Raw genomic sequence first — 26,741 nt, 5'->3', positions numbered from 1 at the left:
ACATAGGTGTATTTCTTAATTTTGTTAATCCAGCCTGTTACCTTATATATATGTGCATGCACACACACGCACACAGGCTCACATTCTCACTTAGGAGGGCAAAAGCTCGGTCAGCTTATGCTCCCAAATTACAGGAAAATAAAAGATGTCTGAACACATACCTTGGGAATGAGCTCACAGGTACTTTTTTTACTACAGGAAAATTTGTTTAAAACACCACCAACTGAAAAAATGAAAACTCTAAAAATTCATGTGCCTCTTACAAAACATCTGAAATGATGAACACCCATACACAAAAAGCACAGATTCAACTGTGTCAACTAAGATAAAAGAAAAATAAGTCTGTTTTCCTTTTGATTTTATACAATTTAGTGATTTTATTTGACACTTTTAAAATTCATTTTGGATCTAGCATGTCCTGGGGTTTTATACACTGACCAAACTGCTCTGCTAGACAGTCAAGTTCAATAGCAATTTTCCTTCACATTTATCCATTTTTGTTTAAGAAATATAAGGAGTCTGTATCACTTTTTATTTTATATGACATAATCATTTTTATTATAAATTTATTTAAATCACTTTGGACCAAGCATGTCTTTTGGTTTTACCCACTCATCAAACTGCTCTGCAGTGAGATAGCCAAGTTCAATAGCAGTTGCCTTTAAGGTTGATCCATTTTTGTGTGCAGTCTTAGCAATCTTGGCGGCTTTGTCATACCCTGAAGAAAAGATTAGAAGGTAACATAGGAGTTAGTAGTGAAACTTGGTTTTCTAAAGCAAGAGTAATCATTATTATTTATTTGATACTACCAACTGAACTGAACTGAACCAACCTCTTAAGTAAACACTTTTTAATCTTAAAAATATTTAGCAGTGGGTTATCTTGATAGCTGTCATTTCTTATACAGAATAAAACCCTTCTTTACTTTTCCTAAATAACACGTACCTCACATTCTATAAGATGTGTCCCTAAACAGAAATGCTCACTAATCCAGATATTTTCATAAGGGGGAAAATATATACACATAGACATCTCTCTCTACACATACAAACACACACATATACATGTAGCACCAAGACGTAGAAATATACACCTGGGTAGTATAAATGTGCTGTTTCAATAGTATGTTTAACCAAAAATAATTATCTAACAAAGCATTAATAAGCTCAATGCTGCAGGACTACAAAAAATAAAGGACTGCATGCCCAGGAACTGTGGTAAAGGTAAAGGGATCTAAGAGGGAAAAGAGAGGAGAGTCCTCTCACAATGAGGGAGGGGCAGGCAGGGCTCTGAGGAGACACACACCTTCAGAGCTTCCAGCATCTCTTTCTGTTCTGCACTCTTTTCAGACATTACACAGTACAAGTAGGGAAGTTTCAGTACAAACATACACTTGCACAAGAGGTCACAGGTCTACTGTTTACATCAAAGTTATTTGCTTTTAAAATTAATAGAGGCAGGGAAATTCTGGTTATCTTGATTTAATGTAATTTTTTTAAAATGGCAAAAACCAAAAAGAGAAATTAACAAAAATGAAACCAATGAAGGAGAAAAAAAAAAAAAACAAGATTAGAGGGATATGAACAAAGAGAAGTCTGCAATGATTATCCACTAAGCAAGATGTGCAGCCAAATAAATAAATATTTTTTAAAAATGTTATGTGTCATGTGCAATTATTAACCACCTACAAAACGTTGTGTGTCATGCGTGATTATCAACCACATATAAGATGTTACGCATAGTATCAATTAATCTACCTATAAAACATTATGGACATAGTTAATATAAAATTAACACTGAATGCTAGAACATGTTGAAATGGGCATTTACTGATCAAACCAACTTTGAAAGAATTCTCATGTTAAACCTTTGGGGTTAGACATTCCATACTTTAAAGTTAATAATGACATTAAAGTCTATGCATTATGCTAACCCTTTCAGTTTTCATTCAAGTCCCAAAAACATGACTACCTGTTACACATAACGAGCACAATCAGAACCCATGATGTGGAGTTGTAAGGCTCATGCTTTGTCACCAGTCAGGTGTACTTTTGCCCACTTATCCTTGAACGGCCTTTACCTCACATTAAACCGACTCTAAGAAAGGTATCAATCATTCTGCTTTAGGAGTATCTCTAATTTAAACATTTTAGTAACAAATTCTGGAATATAAACATGGTGAAACATTTCTCCCATGAACCTCTGGGTTCCTCAGTATATCTCTCCAGCTGAATGCTAAGGTAAAATAATTTCAAAAGAATCCAGGATTATTGCTATTTTTCATACTATTCCAAAAACAGACAGCATATTGGGCTCACAGCTACCTGAAGCAGTCATGAGCTCTAACTTCATAAGACTGAAATTATAGCTCAACATGAAGCCAAGAATAGAAAATCAGCCTTGGAAGTATAGGATTATTGAAGACTATTTTAAAACAGTACTCATATCACACCAAAAGACTGCATCATAACTTGTTCTAATGTACAAAACCAAAGAGTACATTAATAACTTCAGCTCAGCAGTAAGGAAATGGTGGGAAAAGGCTTTTAATACATTACAACATAAAGAAATGAGTGCCTCAAAATCTATGAGTTAAAAGAGTGTATTTAATAGGGATCATTATGGTCGATCTATAACCCAAGTTAACAAATTTGAATCTATATAATGAAATATTTATAAATCTGGAAAAGGCTTGCAACACAAAAGCCACAGTTTTAGACAAAATATTTCCCCTCTTTCCCTATAAGAAATGCATACATAACCCTTTTTTAAAAAAATTTAATCCATTTCTGAGTTAATAAAACAACAATAAAAAAAGTATAGTAACATCTAGAGAAGGTAGAAAAATGAGTTCATTCAGTGTTGTTAGTAAGCAAGTCCCAACAATACAAACTGAGAGGATATTCAGTATCTGAATTCAATGTCCCAAGTATCTAAATTCTATTAAGATTAAAATAAGCTTTAAGTTCTACTTCTGAACTTGCCACATTTCAAATAAAATGAAGTATAATCAATCAAGTTTTTGAAAGAAATATTATACCATAAAGGTTATAAATAATATACATATAGCGTCTTTCAAAACAATTCCAAATGTCTTAAGACAATGTTCAAAAGAAATCTGTTGTTCACTAACATTGATCCAGTAGTCTTAGTCTCTTAAAACTTTCTCAGCTTTTAAACTGTATATTCAAAATGGCATTATTATTCTTTAAACACATACCTATGTGAGGATTAAGAGCTGTCACCAACATTAGGGACTCATTCATCAGCTTGCTAATCCTTTCTGTGTTGGCCTGGATTCCCACCACGCAGTTTTCTGTGAAGGAAACTGATGCATCCCCCAGCAGTCGGGCCGAGTGTAACACATTTTTAATCTGAGAGAGAGACAGATTTATTAAGCATAGCTTTTTTCTTTGTTCAATAACACATTTGCTGCTTCATAAGTGAATATAATTCAATTAACATATAGCACTCTTACAACCTGTAAGGAATCATACCCCCAGAAAATAAGAAAGAAAACTATAAACATTTGAGGATGGAGAAGTGCTCTTTTAAGAGGTAAAAAGGCATAAACACAAATAACTAAAGCACAAGATAGTTTGTGGTATTATAAAATACAGGTATGAAATGTTAAAGAATGCAGAGAAAGAAAAATCAATTCCAGTTGTAGGAGTTGATGAAGTTCTACTGATGGAGAGAACTGAAATAGCCGGAGATGGAAAAAGAATCTTCCAAGCAAAGAAAGAGAAACAAAGATGCAGAGGCTGGAAAGTTCAGCATGTGTGTAAGGCAATCAGTGAAGCCAGGGCTTCTCAGTTCTTAATGATCAGCATGTTTTTTATGCTTCACAAAACAAATATTCCATGGTCACTTGAAAATAACCTTGCACACATTTTAAAACAGTATTACGTCAGTTAGTTTTAGCATTTTTTTGTGACATTTCCAACATATATTAAAATAAATATATATATAGCCACATCCTCATCTCTCTGGTCTAAAATCCCAGGGTCTGAAAACAGTACTTCCAACAGTGGACTCACACAGAACTTCCAAGGTTTAATTTAATACTAATGAATTTATTATATGGCAAATGTTGATTATCTCAACTTACTTTCTATTAAAAACAAAACAGATCTTTTAAAAAAAAACTGCAAGACATTTAATGTTATGCACATGTATCTGCCAGGCAGCTGGTGTTAACTATTTGGAATCTGACCTGAAAGGAAAAGCTTTTTGATATGAGATGTGCTTTGGTCTGTCTTCTATTTTCCACTAACATGCACATTACATAAGGGCAAAAAAATCTGTTTTGTTCATTGCTCTATCACTAGCAACCAGGATAGTGCCTTACATAGACTAGTACTCAATCAATATTTAATGAATACAGTGAATGAATAAACATAATATTTGTCATTTGCATGTTCTTATCAAATTAAAATAAGACTTTACATCAGATACAAACTGGAAATAAGACTTTAATATATATTTAGATATAACACTTCGCACAAATAAAGGAATCTAAATGGTAACAGTTCCATTATCTGAAGTTGGGTAAACTGGATAAAAGATGATGCCATTTGTTCCATCTTCACGAAGATGAAGGAAAAAGAACAGACTTGAACACTGAGTGGACACAATGTTTTCAAGGTATGTGGAAGAGCAAAACCAATGAAAGCCTTGAGAGAGAAAGGGAAGAGAACTAGGTAGAAATTAGTGAATAAACCAAGGACAAAAGTGTTTCAAGGGACAAGTCTAGGTCAGATGGCAGTTAAGAGCTGTGGCATGTCTGCTGGACTCAACAGTGCTAAAAGAACAATTCAAATACAAGTGCAAGGGTGGAAGCCCAACTGCAGTGCATATGCAAGTGAGAGCGGGCATTCCTTTAAAACGGCTGAATTTGGAGAGGAAGAAAGCAGCAGTATGAAAAGGAGACAGAATGGAGGGAGAGTTTCTTTCCTCTGTTTATTAACTGAGGAACTAGAATGTAATTCTAGCAGTTGGTGTCCCCAGTGGCTAGGGACAAGAAAGAAACCTATAACCCACTTCCAGAATTTTTCTTCCTGTTACAAAAAGCAAACCATTGATTACTTAAGCTAAAAGTCACCTAATTAAATACCCACGATTAATCCTCTAACATTAATATATGCTTGACTTCCAATTGCTACTCATATTATCTTAGTACCTAACAAACTTTAAGAAATCTTTATGAAAGACAAAAACCAAGGTAACTAGCTTTGGGTCAAAGACAATAAAAATAAAAAACTTACCATCATTGGCTTGAAAACATTCAACTCAAAATGTCCATTGCTGCCTCCAACGGTCACAGCAACATGATTCCCCATGACCTGGGCTGCGACCATGGTCATTGCTTCACACTGCGTGGGGTTCACCTTTCCTTCAAGAAAACCACCAAAGACACCACATCAAACACACCGATGGCTTCAAGTGTGAGTTAGAATTAGGTTTTATGTCCAATAAACAAGAAAAGAAGCAAAGACAAAGCAAGACATATAATAAAGCAAGGCCCCAACTATATGGGTGTAGCCTCCCATACCTCACTGGCCAAAGCCCAGAGCAAAAAATGAAATAAGAGACATGTGATGTAATTCTTTTTACTCAACCCATTAAGATCACTTTAATAGCCTGTTCTAGAATTCTATTTGCTTTGGATTGTGAAAGACAGAACTATTTGCACATTTTCTAATGTGGAAATCAGAATACATGATACTTACTAAAATTGTTTTCTCCTATATTGTTAGTGATGCTCCCAGAAGTTCTGATCAAAGGTAGCTCTAAACACATTCTGAAACAAGTGTGCCACCCATATCCCCATCTACTTACAGATCATGTTAAACTAAAAATGACATGCTTTGTAGATGAGAATGCCTGGGTTCTAATCAAGTTTCAGTTCTAACATTTACCAGCTATGTGATGATTGTCGTTGTTAAGTTACTAAGTCATGTCAAACTAGTTGCGACCCCACAGACTATAGTCCACCAGGCTCATCTATTCATGGAATTTTCCAGGCAAGAATACTGAAGTGGGTTGCCATTTTCTTCTCCAGGGGATCTTCCTGACCCAGGGATCGAACCTGCATCTCCTGCTTGGCAGGTGGATTCTTTACCACTGAGCCACCTGGGAGCCAGCTACATGATTACCTGGCATGATACTGCTTCCTGGTTCATTTTCAGGCAAAATTAGTTCTCCCAGTCCCGAGCGAGGACCAGAACCCAGAAAACGAATATCATTTGCGATCTTCATCAGACTGCAAGCAGTAGTATTCATGGCTCCACTGAGTTCAACCAAAGCATCATGAGCAGCCAGAGCTTCAAACTTATTTGGAGCTGTGACAAAAGGTAAGCCTGAAGAAAAAAATCAATAACCTGTATGAGTTAACAGGTAAAATTAAACATTTTTCTAATATCGGCAAGTTAAACAGAAACTGTCAGTATATGAACATAAGCAAAAACAGAATAAAAATTCAACTTCAGAAAGAAATGCTTAAGACTCAAGCTTTCTCCACATTTCATCAAGATGTCCTGAGGAGTAGAAGGAATCTAATGATAGTAGCACATTTAAAAGATAAAACAAGTACAATAAATGTTGAAAGAAATATAAAATACTAAACGAAAAAGCATTCTGATATTGCAAACACGTGTATGATGCCGTGCGTAAAGATGAAAAGTAGGTAAAATTCATTCCACTCGATTCCAAACTCCTTTTCTAGTACAATTTCCCCCCCATTTTAGGCATCCTATTCTTGTCTCTGGGCTTCTCAGGTGGCGTTAGTGGTAAAAACACACCTGCCAATGCAGAAGATGTAAGAACTGCAAGTTTGATCCCTGGGTTGAGAAGAGCCTCTGGAGGAAGGCATGGCAAACCTCTCCAGTATTCTTGCCTGGGAAATCTCATGGACAGAGAAGCCTGGTGGGCTAGAGTCCATGGACTCGCAAAAGACACGACTGAAACGGCTGAGCACACATGCATTCTCTCCTCTAGCCAGGACCTACAAGCTCCTCTCAGAGATTAGGAAGTCAAAATGAACTAGACATTCTCAGTCGCTCCCATGTTCAAATTTTTAAAGATCTACATATTCTAGACCCCATATTACAATTCTCACTGATTAAAGTTTAATTAAAAGTCAAATCTCTGCTAGCAAGCAATAATAAGAAATGTAGAATTATCTGTGCTCTCTGTTAAGATTTGCATGTTAAAAAGAGTTTTCTGGAGACAATAGCTCTATTAACAGTTACCATTATTGAGACCTTCAAAAAGGTCATTAATTCAAAGAAATGTCACAGTATACCATAGGGAAAAAAGAAATTAAGCCAGCCAATCTCTAACATATTTGTCATTCAAATCAATTTCTCACCAATCATTTGATTCTTCCTGCTTTGAAAAAGAGTATTCAAAACAGCTTTGGTGGTGATTTAGTTGCTAAGTCATGTGACTCTTGTGACCCTATAGACTATAGCCCACCAGGATCCTCTGTCCATGGGATTTCCCAGGCAAGATTACTGGAGTGGGTTGCCATTTCCTTCTGTAGGGGATCTTCCCAACCCAGGTTTCCTACATCACAGTCAGGTTCTTTACCAACTGAGCCACCAGGGAAGCCTAAAACAGCTTTAAATGGAAAATAATTGAATACTACCAGATAGTAAATGAAATTAGCACTAGTAGATTTTAATAATTACATGCTGTATGAACTTACAGAGGGAAAACTTTTTAAAAATACCAGGATTAATATCACAACTTCTAAAACAGACACAAAGTAGATGACTGATGAGGAAGTATTATTTCTAACTTTAATCTGTAAGAATTCAAAGCAGAAACACCGAGAAAAACACAGACTGGTCTAATGGTAATGAGTAGTGAGCCATGTTATCACCTACCTGTGAGCGCAGCCACTTTTGCAGCAACCTTTTCTGCAAAGCCAATTCTAGTATTTAAACCAGTGCCAACAGCAGTGCCCCCAGCAGCAAGCTCATAAATTCTTGGCATGGCAGCTTTTATTCTTGTTGTTGCATATTTCACTTGTTGAACATAACCGCTAAATTCCTGAAAAAATAAAGAAATTAAGATGAGAGAGTATACAATTTCCTAATGGCATGTAAGTCACTCTAACTGCATTAAATATAAGTTTTTAGAAAACACATCTCAGGTACAAAATTAGAAGCTACTCAAGTGGCAATTATATTAATTTATATGATAAACAATGTACAAGGGTGAAAGGGCATTTATAAACCTATCAGTTAGCCAATGCCACTGATAGCAACATGCAAGCTACTTATAAACTACTCTTTTAATAGAAAACGAAGAAAACCAACATAGGAAATAAACATAAAAAAAAACAACTTTACTAGATTAAATTATTGGTTTATATGCAAATGATTTATTTTGTTGGTGTATTTCAAATAACTTGAAGAAAGAAAAAAACTGAATCTCCTCAAGAAAAATGCAAATATAGAAATAGCCTCCATACAATTTCAGTTAAAAAACCTGACATGGAATTTGAGAGTGTTTTAAAGGGTCTCAAGAAGCTAAGTGACCTACTGAACAGCCTAAGAAGGTAACAGGGTAGAATAAGACCCTCGGTAGCTTCATGATGCATTTTAACTCTGGTATGAATGCCATACTGGTTCCCAAAGTACAACATACTTTAAGTAAAGTAACCACAGAAATCATCACGTTTGGAACACAGCAAGGGCCCTATTAAGAACTATGCAAGGACAGAGGGCATAAACTAGAACTCAACTGAGCAAGCGAGGATATATGGTTACACTCAATCTATCTTTTCTTTCCCCTGTCTGACAACACTGAAAAACCATGAATACTTTTGATTATTACTGGGATTTCACACTGCTCTAAAGAAAACATTTTTTAGAAGATACAACTTCTTTCCATCTGATCTAATATCACTTACATATATACCAGGTTAATTCACTTAAGGAATACATTAGAGAAAAAATTACACTCAAGAAACTCAAAAGACTATTTCAATAAAAGCAAGTATAAATGCCGCTGGTAAGATAAACAGAAAAATGTAACTTGCTGTCACAAAGAATGATTTTACATAGGAAGCTGAGTCATAGCCCAAATGGACTTTAGCATATAACGGTTTTCCTACATGTAACACACACACAAAATAGGAAAAAAACTAGAAATCAGAGGGATACTCAAAAGTTTCAAAAATAGATACTGTATCTCCTTAGAACTTATGTGTGGTAGAGCCAAAATCACTGCAGATGGTGATTGCAGCCATGAAATTAAAAAACGCTTACTCCTTGGAAGGAAACTTATGACCAACCTAGATAGCATATTCAACAGCAGAGACATTACTTTGCCAACAAAGGTCCATCTAGTCAAGACTATGGTTTTTCCAGTGGTCATGTATGGATGTGAGAGCTCGACTGTGAAGAAAGCTGAGCGCCAAAGATTTGATGCTTTTGAACTGTGGTGTTGGAGAAGACTCTTGAGAGTCCCTTGGACTGCAAGGAGATTCAACCTATCCATTCTAAAGGAAATCAGTTCTGGGTGTTCACTGGCAGGACTGATGCTAAAGCTGAAACTCTAATACTTTGGCCACCTCATGCAAAGAGTTGACTCATTGGAAAAGACTCTGATGCTGGGAGGGATTGGGGGCAGGAGGAGAAGGGGACGACAGAGGATGAGATAGCTGGATAGCATCACCGACTCAATGGACGTGAGTCTGAGTGAACTCCGGGAGTTGGTGATGGACAGGGAGGCCTGGCGTGCTGCGATTCATGCGGTCGCAGAGTCGGACAGGACTGAGTGACAGAACTGAACTGAAGAGCCAATGATGTAAAGAGAAATAAAATACAGCTTAAGAAGCAACTTAATTTAGTAACCTTAATTTAGTCACATCATGTGTACTTCAATTAATCATTTCCAGTTTTCCTTATTCCTGCTGTCATAAACTTAAGGTAAACGATCATGTTTTTTTCCATCGTTTGCTATCAGATGAACAAAACTACAAATGAAATCCTTCCAAATAACCAGCAGCCAAACTCTCACACTAACTTGAATTTCTACAAAAATACTGTTACTGATACTTGATATAGAATTTGTGTATGTCCTACCTCAAAGTGGTGAGCTTACTGAGACAAAATCTGTTCCTTGTATTTCCTCTGCAATGTGTACTATTAGACATTCTTTAAAGTATCACTGAAAGTGAAAGTAAAGTCGCTCAGTAGTCTCCAACTCTGCGATTCCATGGACTGCAGCCTACCAGGCTTCTCCATCCATGGGATTTTCCAGGCAAGAGTACCAAAGTGGGTTGCCATTTCCTTCTCCAAGGGATCCTTCTGACCCAGGGATCAAACCTGGGTCTCCCAGATTGCAGGCAGACGCTTTACCCTCTGAGCCATCATAAAGAAACATAAAAATGCTTTCTGTATTTTGGAAAAGAGTAATACCTCTTTTACATGTGGCCAAAACATTGAACTACTTTAAAATTAATTTTTAAAGAACTTACTAATTTAGAATAAGAGAGACAAAGGAAGAAATTATGATAATGATACTGATGAATATGATGATAGCTAACACCAATATGTGCTTACAATGTGTCAGAAATAGTTCTAAGCATTCTACATGAATTAGCTTATTTGAACCTCATAACTATTCTATGAAAGAGATATTATTTTCTTGGTTTTACAGCTAGAAAAACTGACACAAAGAAAAGCTAAGTTTCCTAAGGTCCAATAGTTTGCACATAGCAAAGCTAAGATTTAAACTCAAGAGGACTGATGTGGAATCTGGCTCATAACCAGTATGCCCTGCTCTTCTCCTGAGTGGATGCCAATAAAAATCACTGACAGGTTAATGCGGAATCATCTCTGTTGCTGAACTGAATTGTTATAAACTTGTCCATTTAAACCAGTGTGATTTAGAGGGTAATATATTGGCCATTTGTACCAAGCTCACAATGGAACCAAATCTAATCACACTCAACATACCTGCCCAAGAGTAAGTGGAACAGCGTCCTGTGTATGAGTACGCCCAATTTTGATGATCTGGTCAAACTCTTTGGATTTTGCTTCGAGAGCATCATGCAGCTTCTGCAGTCCTGGGAGCAGCACTTCATGAACTTCTATTGCGGCAGCAATGTGCATTGCTGTGGGAAAAGTATCATTTGAGCTCTGTCGGAAAGTTTTCAAAAGAAACATAAAATGTTAAATCATAGGCAAAAAATACAAACTTCAATGTCTCAGTTAAAAATCTCACTAAGTGACTACTCAAAACGTAGCATATTTAGTACTCAATTATATTTATGTGTGCCAAGTCACTTAGGATCAAACAAGAAGCAAAAGAAGCAACCTGATTTCCTTTGCAGAAGGTATTTAGGTTTGTATTACACAGACTACCTACAATGAATGTATTACATATTACTATATCTACCTGCTAATAAATAACAGCAAGACACAAAGAAATACACCTAGCAGATGTAAGGATAGCAGTAATAAAACATCTTACAGTTAAATAACACATACAGTCTTTCACAAACATTCCTTCCTTCACTGAACTTGAGGAAAATTCTGTGATAGGTCACCACTTTAAAAACAGAACAGAATCTGTCAAAGAAATTATGTGCCATGCCGAAGTATTTAGGGTTGGCAGAACTGGAACCTGACCAGGTAGTCTAAACACCATGCTCTTTTGTCAAATGTAAACCTGTACTTTTAAATTACGATGTTATCTTTAACTCCACCTCAGTCCTCTACCTGACCATACACACTAGGTTATTCTGAAGTAGATTTCAGACTTCAGTATACATAAAAGATAAACTCATACTGAAATGCAAGTCCTAGGTTTGCAAAATCCTTCACACCATGCATTTATGGGAAAAATAAATAAACTTCCCTATATTTTAAATTACGCTAGGTACCCACATCCTGATTTTTAAATATCACTTCCCAATAAGATCCTCCAAAAGGTCTTTGGAAAAATGATTGCTTAGGGGGGTTAGCATAGGAAAAATACAAGATGATAAGCCTGGACCAGCTTGTAGTGGAAAAAATAAGTGCCTTAAAAATAAAAAAGGGATGGTGGCATGTTCAAAGGACACAGGAGCCAACATGCTGTGGCTTTATGGAACGATATGAGTAGCAACATAAAGAACAAAAATACTGGATTATAACCTTAAAAAATACTAATGAATTCATGCTTACATACATAAATGATTAAATAAAGAAATAAATCTGAGGGGAGAGAGAAGACAAATATTCCTTACAGAAAAATTTCAATTAATAAATGCAAAAAGAAAGGGGGAAAAGAAAATTACTATTAAAACATCACAGCAGTAATTGCTATTGGCAAGATCCTCTGATGAATGTTAAAAATTAATAGGCAAAAGTTTAGGGAAAAAGAGGCTGTTTTCATAGTCTCAAAGTTCTCTATTAATTTCGTGGTTATTTTAACACATGTCCACAAATTTTTTGATATTCCTCCCTGTAGGAAATAGAGCTTAAGTGCAGTAGCTGGAGTATAGGCTATTGGAAAATGAAGACACCATCTTAACCAAGTGATTCGAGTTAACATCACCAGTACCAACTTGTGCTATTATCATGTACCCCTGATATGATGCAAGAAGAGCCCTTCATTTCTTAACAATCTTCCCCAAAATCCACAGTCTCAGTCTAATCATGAGAAAACAACAGACAAACCTATATTGAGGGACATTTTATGAAATATCTGACCACTGCTTTCAAAAGTCACAAAGACAAAAGGCAAACTCTCAAACTAGAGAAGACTAAGGGGATGTGATGACAATACAATGTGGAGCATGGACTGGATCCTGGTTAAAAGAAGGACATCAATAGAAAACTAATGAAGCCTGCTTAGGAGTATTGTACCAATCTCAATTTCTTCGTGTGACAAATCTACTAGGGTTATGTAAAATATTTAACATTAAGGTTAGCTGGGTAAAGGGTACATAGACACTCTGAAATATCTTTGCAATTCTTATAAATAATTTTATTTTTCAAAAGAAAGAGTTTTAAAAATATAAATCAATGAAAATATACACATATACTAAATTCAAGTATCCTAAAAGTGATTTTTACCCCCAAAGGTGCTTTTCATGAAATTTAAGACATAGACTCAAGATTCCTAAAATAAATAAGAAGAACATAAAAGAAGTCCTTTCCATTAAAGAATATAAGCAGAATTAATCCTCCCTGTCAAAAGTTAATGCCTGTTTTACAAGGAAAATCTCAGGATTCTTTTCAGTTTATACAAGGAAAAGAAGTCATATACTGACCTGGCTTTTATTAACATGATCGTTGGGATGTACAGGTTTCTTGCTGCCAAGTTCACCTCCCAGAATTTCAATTGCTCGATTGCTAATGACTTCATTTACATTCATATTTGTCTGGGTTCCTGATCCAGTCTGCCATACCACGAGTGGAAAATGATCATTTAATTTACCTTCAGCTACCTGCAGAACAAAATGTTAAAAAATGTATTTTAAAAAATAAGAAAAATTCTATATTCATTAAGCTGTTTGAATCAAATGATTGCCGGCATCATTTATAGTACTATTTTAAAGCATATTTTTCATGTGCTACTATAGTTCCTGGTTGTCGAGCAAATTGAAGCTTCTGCAGTGTAACCACTGCTACTTTAAAAGGTGAAAGATAATCTATTGTAAATGGCATAAAAATTTCACTGATTCCAAATGAAAACTGAATCAAAGATATCTTTCTTCTATTTCTCCATCTGCCCTCTGTAATATTCAGACAGGGCCACTTGTTAATGCTGGCAAATGTGTTAAGTCTCTAGATAAATTCACTGTTGGTACTCAGCAGGAATACCCAACAGATGCTACAGCCAGAGTCAGCATTATAACCAACAAGCGACTTATCAGTGTGAGTTCACTAGTAGCTACTGCATCCCACAAATGTCCCATGAGTAGCAACCTCCAAGCTCAGACATAAACATGTCTAGATTTGTCTCTATTTTTGCCATATTTTTGTATTCTGAGTTAGTTAGTTTTTTAAGTTCTCTGGGAAAGTGAGTGCTTAACTTCATCTTCTGGAATGATTTTAGTTTTAAGCTAAGAAAATCAGCGTGCATGTTAGAAATCTATTACCTTAAAAAAACTGGTTCATTTAAAACTAAAACTTTTTTCCTAACTGAATAAAAATAATAGGTGATTAGTGTAAAAAATTCTGAGAACTAAGAAAAGTGTAACAGTCATCATAGTTCTACCCTCAGAAATAAAGATGATTAGAACTTTGGCACCTCCTTCTAGTCTCTACTTCAAGTGATGGGAGTATATATGCAGACAAACATGTTTTCTATTTACTTTTTCTAAACAAAATTGGGATCATAAAATATATGCATTTTGCAATCTTTCCTCCCCACTTGCTATACGCTAGGCTTTGTTCTATGACATTCTTTAAAACACTAAATTTCTATGGCTTCACAATCTAACTTGTTTAAACAGCTGCTATAAAAAACAGTACTGCAATGAACATTATATCTAAAGCTTTTAAACTGTTATCTCTGCTTATCTTTGCACAACAATCATGTTATTGGTGGAAGAGTGAAATTACACTCTGCACACATATTATCAAACAACCAACTAGTTTTAAAGGGAATCATTTATACATAAAATAAGAAATTAAATATATAAGTTCAAAGAGTGCCTCTTTAAAAACTTATCTTTAAACTATATAAATTACAAGGAAAAGTAAAGAGAATCAGAAATGAAAGGTATAAAATCATCCAGAAAATTTGCCACAGTATATATTTGAAGCATCATATTAATATCCTCACCAAACAATAACATTGTCATCCTATGCTAAAACACATTAACTCAAGAATTCAGTGCCCCTTTCCTCAGTGTCTTTGGTGGCTCAGACGGTAAAATGCTTGTCTACAATGTGGGAGACCCGGGTTCGATCCCTGGGTAGGGAAGATCCCCTGGAGAAGGAAATGGCAATCTACTCCAGTACTACTGCCTGGAAAATCCCATGGACAGAGGAGCCTGGTAGGCTACAGTCCATGGGGTCGCAAAGAGTCGGATACAACTAGGCGAATTCACCTTCCTCAGGCCAGAGCTTATCATTATCCAGAAGATAATAGGGATCTAATGCCAACAAGTAAACACTCTTATCACCTCTTACCTCATCTGCTGCCTTCATTATTGCATTAGCGATCTTTGGATCAAGACCATAATCCTGGTTTACTTCAGCAGCTGCTCGCTTCAAGATGCCAAATGCTTTAATAACTGGGATCTAAAATTTTTAATCAGAAAAACATCTCAATTTGCAATTTAAGCAGGAAAATTTAAAATTACTATCTTATGCAGGTACAAACATTGTACAGAAAACAATAACTTAAATAATATTATGATATTAAAAAAATTTAAAAAATAAAAATAATATTATGATATTAAAATGTTTAGGATATAGAGAAAGATTAAAGATAGGCATATAAAAACCAAGAACCATCATTTATCTATTTGTATAGGCAACCAAACAAAAGCAAATACAATGACTTTTCATAGACACGTATGTATGCCTTACACACACATACACACATATTCACACAGATGTACAATATACCATTTGTCCTATTTTTTAAAAGATATTACAACACACATGATTTTACATCACATATTTAAAAACAAATGATACTCAACCATTTCAACAGCCTACACCATTATTTCCTGGAGAAAGGAATGGCAATCCATTCCACTATTCTTGCTTGGAGAATTCCACAGACAGAGGAGCCTGGTTGGCTACAGTCCATAGGGTCACAAAGAGTCAGACACAACTGAGTAACTTTCACTCATACCATTATTTGGGCTTCCCTGGTGGCTCAGTAGTAAAGAACCCACCTGCCAATACAGGGGCTTCAATCCTTGTTTTGGGAAGATCCCCTGGAGAAGGAAATGGGTGCCCACTCCAGTATTCTTACCTGAAAAATCCCATGGACAGAGGAGCCTGGTGGGCTACAATCCATGGGGTCTCAAAAGAGTTGGACACCACTTAGCCACTGAACAACAACATTATTTCCCCTCACTGGATTCCATGCTACGTAATAATTTTTCTTTCTCTTTAGAAAAGAATAAAATAACAAGCAAAATAAAGGCAGCAAAATGGTGCTATGAAAACTGGATAGCCACATGCAAAAGAATGAGAATGGACCACTGTCTTATACCATACACAAAAATGAACTCAAAAAGGATTAAAGACTTGAATATAAGACATGAAATCATAAAACTCTTGAAGACATAGGCAGTAAGCTTCTTGATATCAGTCTCAGAAATGATTTTCTGGAAGAGTCCAAAAGAAAAAGCAACAAAAGCAAAAATAAACAAATTGGACTACGTCAAACTAAAAAGCCTCTTCACGGTAAACCATCAAGAGAATGAAAATGTGGTGGCTGGAGGATGTAAGGGGTGGGGGGCCACATGTAGGGCCTGGGGGTTGGTGAGGGACCAGGAACCAGTATGCCACAGTGCACCACCCCCCTCTTCCCCCATGGTTAGCAGCACTAATCTGTTTCAGAGTATTTCCTGCTAAATCCAGGAAATTAAAACATTACAAGTGTTTCACCCAAATGAAATGGAGATATATGACACATAGGCGTACACATGAATGAAACAAATCAGAGTTTCATTTTCTACAGGAACACTGCAGTGGGTCAAACAAATGCTGAAGTCACAACCAAATGCCAATCAACTCTGGCTACCAAAATGGAGTGACTGACCCCACGGTGTTTGTGGATGCATAAAAACAAAAAAAGGTCACAGTACAGAGTTTCACTGGGCACTACTAAAACAAAATGGTAAATATATCATTGAAGATGAAAGGGTCTCATCATTCTTTACTCAGATTAGCAGTCCATAATTTTTTTTTGGTTTTGTTTTCCTAAGGACCTCAGGTACAAAGAGTCTGCTTTATATCTTATGTAGTTCAGAAAATTAATCCAGATGAAGCCAAATATGTAAAAATTGATAGCCCTTGTATCCATCTTTTACAGACACCTGTCCAGATCCAAACAACTGCTCTGTCTCTGGTACAGCAGCAGCAATGACGCCACCCCAGAACCACACACCTTGCTGGTTGAAGCAGGAAAGTCAAAACATGAGCCATGCTTACTCCAATTAATATTGCTTAAGACTGATCTTTTTAACCCCAGGAGTTGAACTATATGAGAATATTCAGGATCAGCTGCTACCCTCTCTCTCCCAACCATGTAGTCTGGCCCTCACCATTAGATTGGCTGTGGGTTAACAATGTCAGAAGTATTTTTCTAAGGAGATCCACTGCACTTTGGAAAGGTGTATGAACCTGTCAAGATTCAGTCTTGAAATCCTAGCAATGAGCTAAAATATGGAAGTTAAAATTGTTTAGATAAAAAGTATATTTAAAAGATAAAGGTAGCAGTATCTCACCAGATGAGGCTTGGGGACTTCTAGGCTTACTAGCCTATCCTGCATTCTTGTGCTATTTTTCATACTCTAGTTGGGCTCCAGTAGGATATGAAGCCAATCCAATATATTTCGTCAATTCTTTTCACACTTTAACATCTCTGAAATCAAGATGTATCTTCCAATCAATGACATGACACAATTTTAACTGGCAGACTTTTTCTTTCTTAGCAGTACATATCAGGTCTAACTGAAGATTAGTTCTAAGGTAAGGGTTTAATGAAATATGGTTTTCATATATATTTGTATGAAATATTTGTTTTCATATAAATAAAAAAGTTTTCTCATCATTAAATCATTATGTAGCACTGAACAAATACTTATATATTATGTTATATGCCAGACATCATGACAAATAGTACTTTTATGAATTAGTGTACACTTTTCTACAAACTGAAGCCAAGATAGAAAGTATAATATTAAAGAAAAATTGGATGGGAGGGGAGTTTGGGGGAGAGTGGATACACGTATGTGTATGGCTAAGATCCTTTGCTCTTCACCTGAAACTATCACAGCATTCTTTATTAATTAATATATTAATATTTATTAATCTTTGATTAATCATATAAATATATTGCAGCTATACCACAATACAAAATAAAATGTTTAAAAAAAAGTTTTCTTTTAAATCAGTTTCTTAAAAGCTTTATATCAATAAAGAAGAATCAAAATTAAAAATGTTTACAAACTACAACATTCTAGCAAAAATATGAAAAATCCAAGCAAGAATGAAAGACAAATCACTTAGTTCTATCAAATAAAAATCAAAAAGACTCAAAGTCATAGGTTAAAGCACTAACATACTAAACTTGAAAAAGTTTAACGAGAGAGAAACACTTGATTACTAGCTTTGTAGCTAGTTCTCGAAATGACTTTACATTTTAATTCTGTAAAATATTTATAAGGTAATTTATAACTCATAATATTGAATAATGTCTAGTTCATCTAAAATAAGCCAACATTTCCACAAAAGCCACTTACTGGCATGCGTTCTGTCATGCCTCCAATCTTAAAGTTCATTGTAGATCTCACAGTCTGGGCGCCATAATACTTATCATTTGGGACCTTGAGTTCACCAAAGGTATCATATTCTATCCGAAAAGAATTTTGGCTTGCCTAAAAATAAAGACAAGACACTGTTACAGCTTGAAAAGAAAACAAGTATCAGGAGAAATAACATCACATACAGGAAATACACAGGAAATTATTGGAAATAATTGGAAATTTTTAATATTGGAAATATAAATTTATAATTCTAAAATAATCGGAAATATGTTTCCAATATACAGGAAACATGATATCTGGGAAGAGAAATCCTTAAGTACCACAAAGACAAAAAAATTCCACTTTGATTCTCATTGTTCTCCCCCACTTCCAGTTTTTTTCTTGAAAATTTTAGTCACACAAATTAATACAGATGCTAATTATGTATTCTAGGATCCATACACTATGCACATGATAAATACAAAGAAAGCCTTTGAAGTCAAAAGAGTAATCTTTTCCAATTCAGGAATATGCCTATTATTGGTCAATCTTTGATCTATGATTTTACTAAGAAATTTGGAAAATAACCTAAGAACAATACTTTTAGAGTTTGAAAATATTATATATTTAACCAAAGCTCAACCATTGTCTACAAATATTATGCATGAGAGAGCGCTTAGTGCAACACAAAATATTCCAGGCTTTGCAGTGAGATGGCCCACCACCTGATAGCTGTGTCATCTTCAGCAAGTCAGCTTTTCTAATCTATAATTACAGTAAACGGTGTAATTACAGAGACATGGGCCAGATCAGTTCCTAACCTTTTTCAGGGTATTGGAACCTTTTGAGAATACGAGGAAAGCTATGGATCATCTCTCTAGAAAAATTAACATAAATATAAATATATGTAAAATCTTATATATGATTTTAAGGGGTTTATACCTTGAAGTCAACTCATTCCCCAGGATAAGAACCCATGACCCAAAATCCCTTCTATGGAGAACATAAGATTCTACCAAGTACATCAACTTATACTAATTAAAAAAAAAAAATAGACATTTGGAATCTACATATATTTATTTTAAAGAGAGTTCAAAGAGATACTCAGAATTTTAATTAATGTTCACCTTGCATTAATTATAAAATAAAGATGATCAGATGATTCAAAAGATTTAAAAATACCTAGCAAAGTAATCTTATTTTAGTAAATAGTCCTCTGAATAGGAAAAAAAATAATTTTGTAGTTATCCCTTGGGACTAGAAAGACAGAACAACAACAACAAACAAAACTTTGTATAAAACTTTTTAAATTGTATGAAAAGAAAAATATCCTTGTATCTAGTGAGAAATACAGGAGTATAATCAATGAGGTACATTTTTTTCTTCTGTCTAAAAGTCTGCAGAGGAGAGGAGTGGCTAAGATGGCAGAGAAGGAAGACTTAGCTCATTTCCTCTCATGGGCACACCAAAATTATGGTTATTTACAGAGCAATGATTGATGAGTAAAGCTGAAAAATTAGCAGAAAATGGCTTCTACAACTGAAGATATACAGGTACCATGGCAAAATAGGTAGGAGGAGTGAAGACATAGTAAAGTCAAGACCTATACTCCCCTAGGGGGAGGTGACCCACAAACAGGAGGATAATTACAATTGCAGAGATTCTCCCCCAGGAAAAAGAGGTCCAGGTCCAGTGTCAGGGTCCCTAGCCTGGGGGTCTTGCACTGAGAAGAGTTCCTTGGCTTTGGAGGCTACAGGCCTCACTTTTGGCCAGAGGTCTGTGGGAAATAGAAACTCCCCTCTCAAAGAGTGCAGACAAAATTTCACACTCTGGCACCCAGGGCAGAAGCAGTAATTTGAAAAGAGCCTGGCTCTCTACAATGACCTACAGAGGAAAAAACCTTTATATTATACATAAACACACGTGTATATACACACAAGCCAGAAACAAACGTTTTGTGAAACAATCTGTCCTGCCCTCATATTTTCTATCTATGTTATTCAGTCAAAACCCCAATGCTGTTAACTGTCCACTACATTGATTTCTCCATCCACTAATGAGTCCACCTGAAGTTTGAAAAACACGTGTATGATTTTCAAAACCTTCTTACATTATCTCTTCCCACTGGCTTAGGCAAGAAGACTGCTCAACTAAATTAATGAAAACAATTATCAGTGCTTTTGATGAAAAAGTGAGGTTATGATGGAATCTATTAAATATAAATAAGTTTTTAATTATTATAATCCATTATTATTAAAAAAAATTGTTTTTAATCATGTCTTTATATCCCATAATTCAGAGAACAGAATTTCTGGGAGACATTTACAGAGTCTAACCAGCTAGGCATAGTGCAGGCACAAACTGCAATTTCCCAGTGTCCTGGGAGATCCATCTTTATTCACAATTGCTTCCCCTCCAAGAAAAGCATGAAAGGATAATATGGCCAGTGTGCATTGCAGTGTGATAGCTATTTGGTCCTTGAAATCTCAAGTACAATTACCATCCACTAACCCCAGTAACCTGGAATTGATGAGGTGGTCTCCAAGTTCACATGCTATCAGTCAGAGTCAGTTCAGTTTAGTCACTCAGTTGTTTCTGACTCTTTGTGACCCCGTGGACTGCAGCACGCCAGGCCTCCCTGTCTATCACCAGCTCCCGTAGCTTGCTCAAACTCATATCCATTCAGTCAGTGATGCCATCCAACAATCTCATCCTCTGTCGTCCCCTTCTCCCGCCTTCAATCTTTCCCAGCCAATGAGTCAGGTAGCCAAAGTACTGGAGTTTCAGCTTCAGCATTGGTCCTTCCAATGAATATTCAGGACTGATTGCCTTTAGGATTGACTGGTTGGATCTCCTTGCAGTCCAAAGGACTCTCAAGAGTTTTCTCCAACACCACAGTTCGAAAGCATCAATTCTTTGGCGCTCAGCTTTTTTTATGGTCCAACTCTCACATCCATACATGACTACTGGAAATACCATAGCTTTGACTAGACAGGCCTTTGTCAGGAAAGTAATGTCTCTGTTTCTTAATATGCTGTCTAGGTTTGTCATAGCTTTTCTTCCAATGAGCAAGCATCTTTTAATTTCATGGCTACAGTCATAACCTGCAGTGATTTCGGAGCCCAAAAATATAGACTGTCACAGTTTCCATTGTTTCCCCATCTATTTCCCATGATGTGATGGGACCAGATGCCATGATCTTTGGTTTTGAATGTTGAGTTTTAAGCCAGCTTTTCCACCTTCATCAAGAGACTCTTTAGTTCTTCTTTGCTTTCTGGCATAAGGGTAGTGTCTTCTGCATATCTGAAGTTATTGATATTTCTCCCTGCAACCTTGATTCCAGCTTGTGCTTCATCCAGCCAACCATTTTTCATGATGTATTCTGCATATAAGTTAAATAAGTAGGGTGACAATAAACAGCCCTGATGTACTCCTTTCCCAATTTGGAACCAGTCCATTGTTCCACATCTGGTTCTAACTGTTGCTTCTTGACCTGCATACAGGTTTCTCAGGAAGCAGGTAAGGTGGTCTGGTATTCCCATCTCTTGAAGAATTTTCCAGTTTGTTGTGATCCACACAGTAAAAGGCTTTGGCATAGTCAATAAAGCAGAAATAAGATGTTTTTCTGGAACTCTCTTGCTTTTTCTGTGATCCAACAGATGTTGGCAGTTTGATCTCTGGTTCCTCTGCCTTTTCTAAATCCAGCTTGAACGTCTGGAAGTTCTCAGTTCACATACTGTTGAAGCCTGGCTTGGAGAATTATCAGAGTCTAAAGCGTCTAAAGGTTAGTAAAAAGGTACAGGCCTTAGGCCTATAATATATCCCCACGAATGTGTAAGATAACCATGAACTAAACCATGATATCTCTTACATAAAAGGTAAAATGCCTTTCACATTCTCAGCCTTAGGTGGTTTCAAAGAATATTTCAGAATTCAAGAAAATCCAAACCATTTCTTAGGCAGAAAGACTATCTTAAGAGGTTAAAAATCCCAAATGTGACTTCATTGTGTTTGGGTTTCCAGTTTCTCTAAACAGACTTTTTAAAGTCTTTCAGTTCTTAAAGTACAGGGTGACTACCAAGTCTTAAAATACTGACAAATATGTAATAAGTGGTTTATTGATACTGTACTGCAATATAGAGTAAGGTATTATCCATGTTTTCAGCCTTGATGGCCATCTTGAAGACGAAGTAACTTTAAAAAATGTAGAACTTCTTTGTCCACCATGCTACCAAGGCAGTATCATGTAGCAGGTCTCCACTGTATATTCTCTATTTTTCTCCTCAGTATCACATTTTAATTAACTGTGCGTGACATCTTTGCTTATTTACTAATAACTGCTTTATTTACTTAACATGCCGCAGTAGTCTCTAATGTCTTCCCAGGTGGCACAGTGGTAAAGAATCTGCCTGCCAATTCAGGAGAAATGAGTTTGATTCCTGGGTTGGGAAGATCCCCGGAAAAGGGGATGGCAACCCCCATAGACACAGGAGCCTGGCAGACTGCATGCAGTCCATGGGGTTGCAAAGAGCTGGACACGACTGAGCAGGGATGCAGGCACACACAAGCAGTCTAAACTCTGTGCCCACACTGACTGCTTCACACACAGGGGGCATTCAACATAATCTTCCTATCTGATGAATTTGTATTCTTAACTGAGACAAAAGGTAATTTAGGGCATTTAGGGTTATTTGAAGTTCTTTTTGTAAAAAGTTTATTTAAGTATAACTGATTTATAGTATTGTGTTAATTTCTTCTGTACAGCGAAGTGACTCAGTTAGACGTATATATTTTTTCATATTCTTTTACATTATGGTTTCTCACTGGGTATTGAATATAGTTTATTTCTTAACACTAGGAACAAGAAAAACTTAGATCAACTCGGAGCTTTTGGAGCTGAGAAGATTAGAGGGCAAAAGATGTATTTAGAATTATGAAGAAAAAAAAATCTATCCTCACCTGATGTTAGCTAACACTACAACACTAAACGCGAGATGGTGCCTTTTTCTTTTTTTTTTTTTTTACATTAACAGCAGGATAGATTCAGTTCTTCAGTCTTTTATTCCTTTTTTACAAAACACTAAGTAAGTGAAAAATAACTTTTTAAAAGGCTTTAAAGTGCACTAAAATTATTCGATCAGGGAGTTGCAGAAATATAAAGCATCCTTGATTTCTAGTTTCAGATATAATGATGTCATCAAATTATCTTAAAGTGTATAGTCCAGAAAATGTCTTGGGCCTTTGAAATCCCCTAGATGGAAGCATTCATTTAATAAAGCACTCACCATGTCCCAAATTCAAAGAATTTCCACAGGGACAACATTGCTGAGTATCTGTAATTATTTTCATGTATTATGTATTACATAATACTGTATGTATTACAGTATTACCTGACCAAAATCCCAACTCTGAGTAACAGAATAGAGTCTGAAGTCACATCTCTCTGAATAAAAGCTCAAATCACAAATCAGAGTGACTAGGGTAAAATAGTAAGCCTTCCTAAACCAGCATTTATTTCTCAAACTTTTCCTGATAACACACATGTGAGCATACCTATTCAATGTTTATTTACTAAAGCCCAAATTTCCGGAGGTTACTTTCTAAATTGAAAAAGAGCTCGTGTAAGTTAGGGTGCTGCTGCTAAGTCGCTCATGTCCGACTCTGTGCGACCCCATAGACGGCAGCCCACCAGGCTCCCCCGTCCCTGGGATTCTCCAAGCAAGAACACTGGAGTGGGTTGCCATTTCCTTCTCCAATGCATGAAAGTCAAAGTGAAGTCGCTCAGTCATGTCCGACCCTCAGCGACCCCAGGACTGCAGCCTTCCAGGATCCTTCATCAATGGGATTTTCCACGCAAGAGTACTGAGTGGGGTGCCATTGCCTTCTCCTAAGTAAGGGTATCCAACCTGAAATTGGACGTTTAGTTCCTTGGAAGGCGTGCCTCAATTAAAAGTGCTGATTCAGCAATAGTTAGGTCCCATGCAATTTCCTCCAACGTACTTCAGGACATTCTGCCAGTTTCATATTTCCAGGTTTTACAAAAGTTACGTGGGGAAAAACAACCTCACAAACTAAATGGCCAATTTCATGAGAAGTAAAATCTCTTAAGTTCACAAGACCCTTCCAATCCCGCCTGGAGACCGACTGCTCAGCTGTGACCCCAGAAGCTAGCTCCGAGGGGCTGGATTCAGCCGGGCCCACCAAGGGCAGGAGCGGAGCTGCCCCTTCCCGACAGTGTACCACCTCGTGGCCGCCCCCTCCTCACACCGTCCACCTCAGCATCCTCGCAAGGGCAGTCGCCGCAGAAATGAGCGCGGCACGGGCACGGTCCAGGAGGCCCGGCGTGACTCTCTCCCACAGCTGCCGCCCCTCCAGAGCGCTCCTCCAACTGAGGAAGCGCCCCGGGCCCGCAGCGAAGTTCCAACACATGGGCCAGTATCGAGACCCTAAGGCCGGCGGGCGGGAGGCCTGAAGGTCACCGCGGGGCGGCCAGGGCGGTCGGGCAGCACGAGCTCACCATTCGAGCGGCGTTCGGAGGCCGGAGCAGGAGGACTGCTGGGCCACCCGGGCCAAGGCCAGGGCTGGGGGCGGAACCTGGATTCCGCGAGAGTAAACGCGAACGCGCGAGGAGCCGGAGCGCGCGATCCATAGCGAGGCGGCCTTGGTAGAGCTTCCGGGCGTTATGGCCACGCCTCCACACAGGCTGTCAGAACGCCCACGGTCCCCACTCGTATCCAATCAACAGCCTCAAAACCTAGCTGGCGGGACCAACGGCCAATGACCAGGGAAGCGTGAGGGGGCGGGCTTAACTGCCTCCTCTTGAGCCCTAGGATTCCTGGGAAGCTTAAGGGAAAGGAATGATGGGAAAGAGAGTTCGTGGTTTGTTGAACCAGTAGTTTCGTTGTTCAAAGACAGGAGTAGTTTTCCTGTGTTACTGTGGTTAACAGAGGGCTAATATCTAGTGAGTCTGTATTTCGTTAGTGGCTTAGAGTAGAGAGAAGAATTTACTTATTCATTTATGTGGAACATCCTGGTGGCTCAGATAGGAAAGAATCTGCCTGCAATGTGGTAGACCCGAGTTCGATCCCTGGGTCATTTATCTACCATGTAATCACATAATACATGTTCTATTTGCTCTATTTTCATCTGTTCCAGGTTACATCTTCCGTATAGAAATTTTAGAAAACAGAGAATGAAATAATAATTATGTATAAAAAAACCAACCCTGATAATTACTCAGTTCGTCTAACTTGTCTTGCGGTCTGTACAGTTTCCTTTCTCTTCTGAATAGGTAGGTACACTAAGAACTCTTGTTTTTAAATATAGTGTTGAAGATGTCCATAGTCATAGGTGCTTTCCGAATTGTTATTGTTTACATTCAGGCTCTTCTAGTCTTTTGCATTGATAACATATGTTTTCAAATTAAAGGTGTATCATTGTTATAGATCATGATAGAAGAGTAGGAACAGATATAAAATTGCATTGAAACCACAGTTTTTTCTTTTTTTGTCTTTTTGAATTGCTTGAAACCAATTGACAGTTAATCAAGAAAGAGAACCCTTGGATGATGTCCAGGAGTCAAAGGTTCAGGACCTGCAAAGCCAAACTTTCTAGAGTTCAGTTCAGTTCAGTTCAGTCATTCAGTCGTGTCCAACTCTTTGCGACCCCATGAATCGCAGCACGCCAGGCCTCCCTGTCCATCACCAACTCCTGGAGTTTACCCAAACTCATGTCCATCGAGTCGGTGATGTCATCCAGCCATCTCATTCTCTGTCATCACCTTCTCCTCTTGCCCCCAATCCCTCCCAGCATCAGGGTCTTTTCCAATGAGTCAACTCTTCGCATGAGGTGGCCAAAGTACGGGAGTTTCAGCTTCAGCATCAGTCCTTACAATGAACACCCAGGACTGATCTCCTTCAGAATGGACTGGTTGGATCTCCTTGCAGTCCAAGGGACTCTCAAGAGTCTTCTCCAACACCACAGTTCAAAAGCATCAATTCTTCGGCACTCAGCTTTCTTTACAGTCCAACTCTCACATCCATAATGACCACTGGAAAACCATAGCCTTGACTAGACGGACCTTAGTTGGCAAAGTAATGTCTCTGCTTTTGAATATGCTATCTAGGTTGGTCATAACTTTCCTTCCAAGAAGTAAGCGTCTTTTAATTTCATGGCTGCAATCACCATCTACAGTGATTTTGGAGCCCCCAAAAATAAAGTTTGACACTGTTTCCCTGTTTCCCCATCTGTTTCGCATGAAGTGATGAGATCAGATGTCATGATCTTAGTTTTC

The 26,741-nt window shown here is 37.2% G+C and overlaps 1 protein-coding gene across 3 annotated transcripts; it reads right to left on the bottom strand.

The window, feature by feature from the left end:
- Positions 1–345: 345 nt before the first annotated feature.
- On the bottom strand, positions 346–25,097 carry FH (fumarate hydratase). Of its 3 annotated transcripts, none has more exons than XM_042256837.2 (10): positions 24,692–24,838; positions 18,446–18,580; positions 15,150–15,260; positions 13,280–13,456; positions 10,977–11,159; positions 7,893–8,058; positions 6,159–6,362; positions 5,268–5,395; positions 3,221–3,374; positions 346–718 (listed from the first exon to the last, which is right to left on the bottom strand). In XM_042256837.2, exons 2-10 carry the CDS (start codon positions 18,482–18,484, stop codon positions 576–578), a joined length of 1,305 nt encoding a protein of 434 aa, XP_042112771.1. In that variant the 5' UTR covers positions 18,485–18,580; positions 24,692–24,838; the 3' UTR covers positions 346–575. The 3 variants fall into 3 exon arrangements, with proteins under 3 accessions (XP_042112771.1, XP_027831354.1, NP_001155363.1); XM_027975553.3 differs by lacking the exon at positions 24,692–24,838 and adding an exon at positions 17,429–17,565 and having other exon boundaries at positions 18,446–18,581; NM_001161891.1 differs by lacking the exon at positions 24,692–24,838 and adding an exon at positions 24,966–25,097 and having other exon boundaries at positions 576–718.
- Positions 25,098–26,741: the final 1,644 nt, after the last annotated feature.

This window comes from Ovis aries, chromosome 12 (genome assembly GCF_016772045.2).
Source record: "Ovis aries strain OAR_USU_Benz2616 breed Rambouillet chromosome 12, ARS-UI_Ramb_v3.0, whole genome shotgun sequence".
Lineage (NCBI taxonomy): Eukaryota > Metazoa > Chordata > Mammalia > Artiodactyla > Bovidae > Ovis > Ovis aries.
This window is presented reverse-complemented; position numbering and strand designations above follow the sequence as displayed.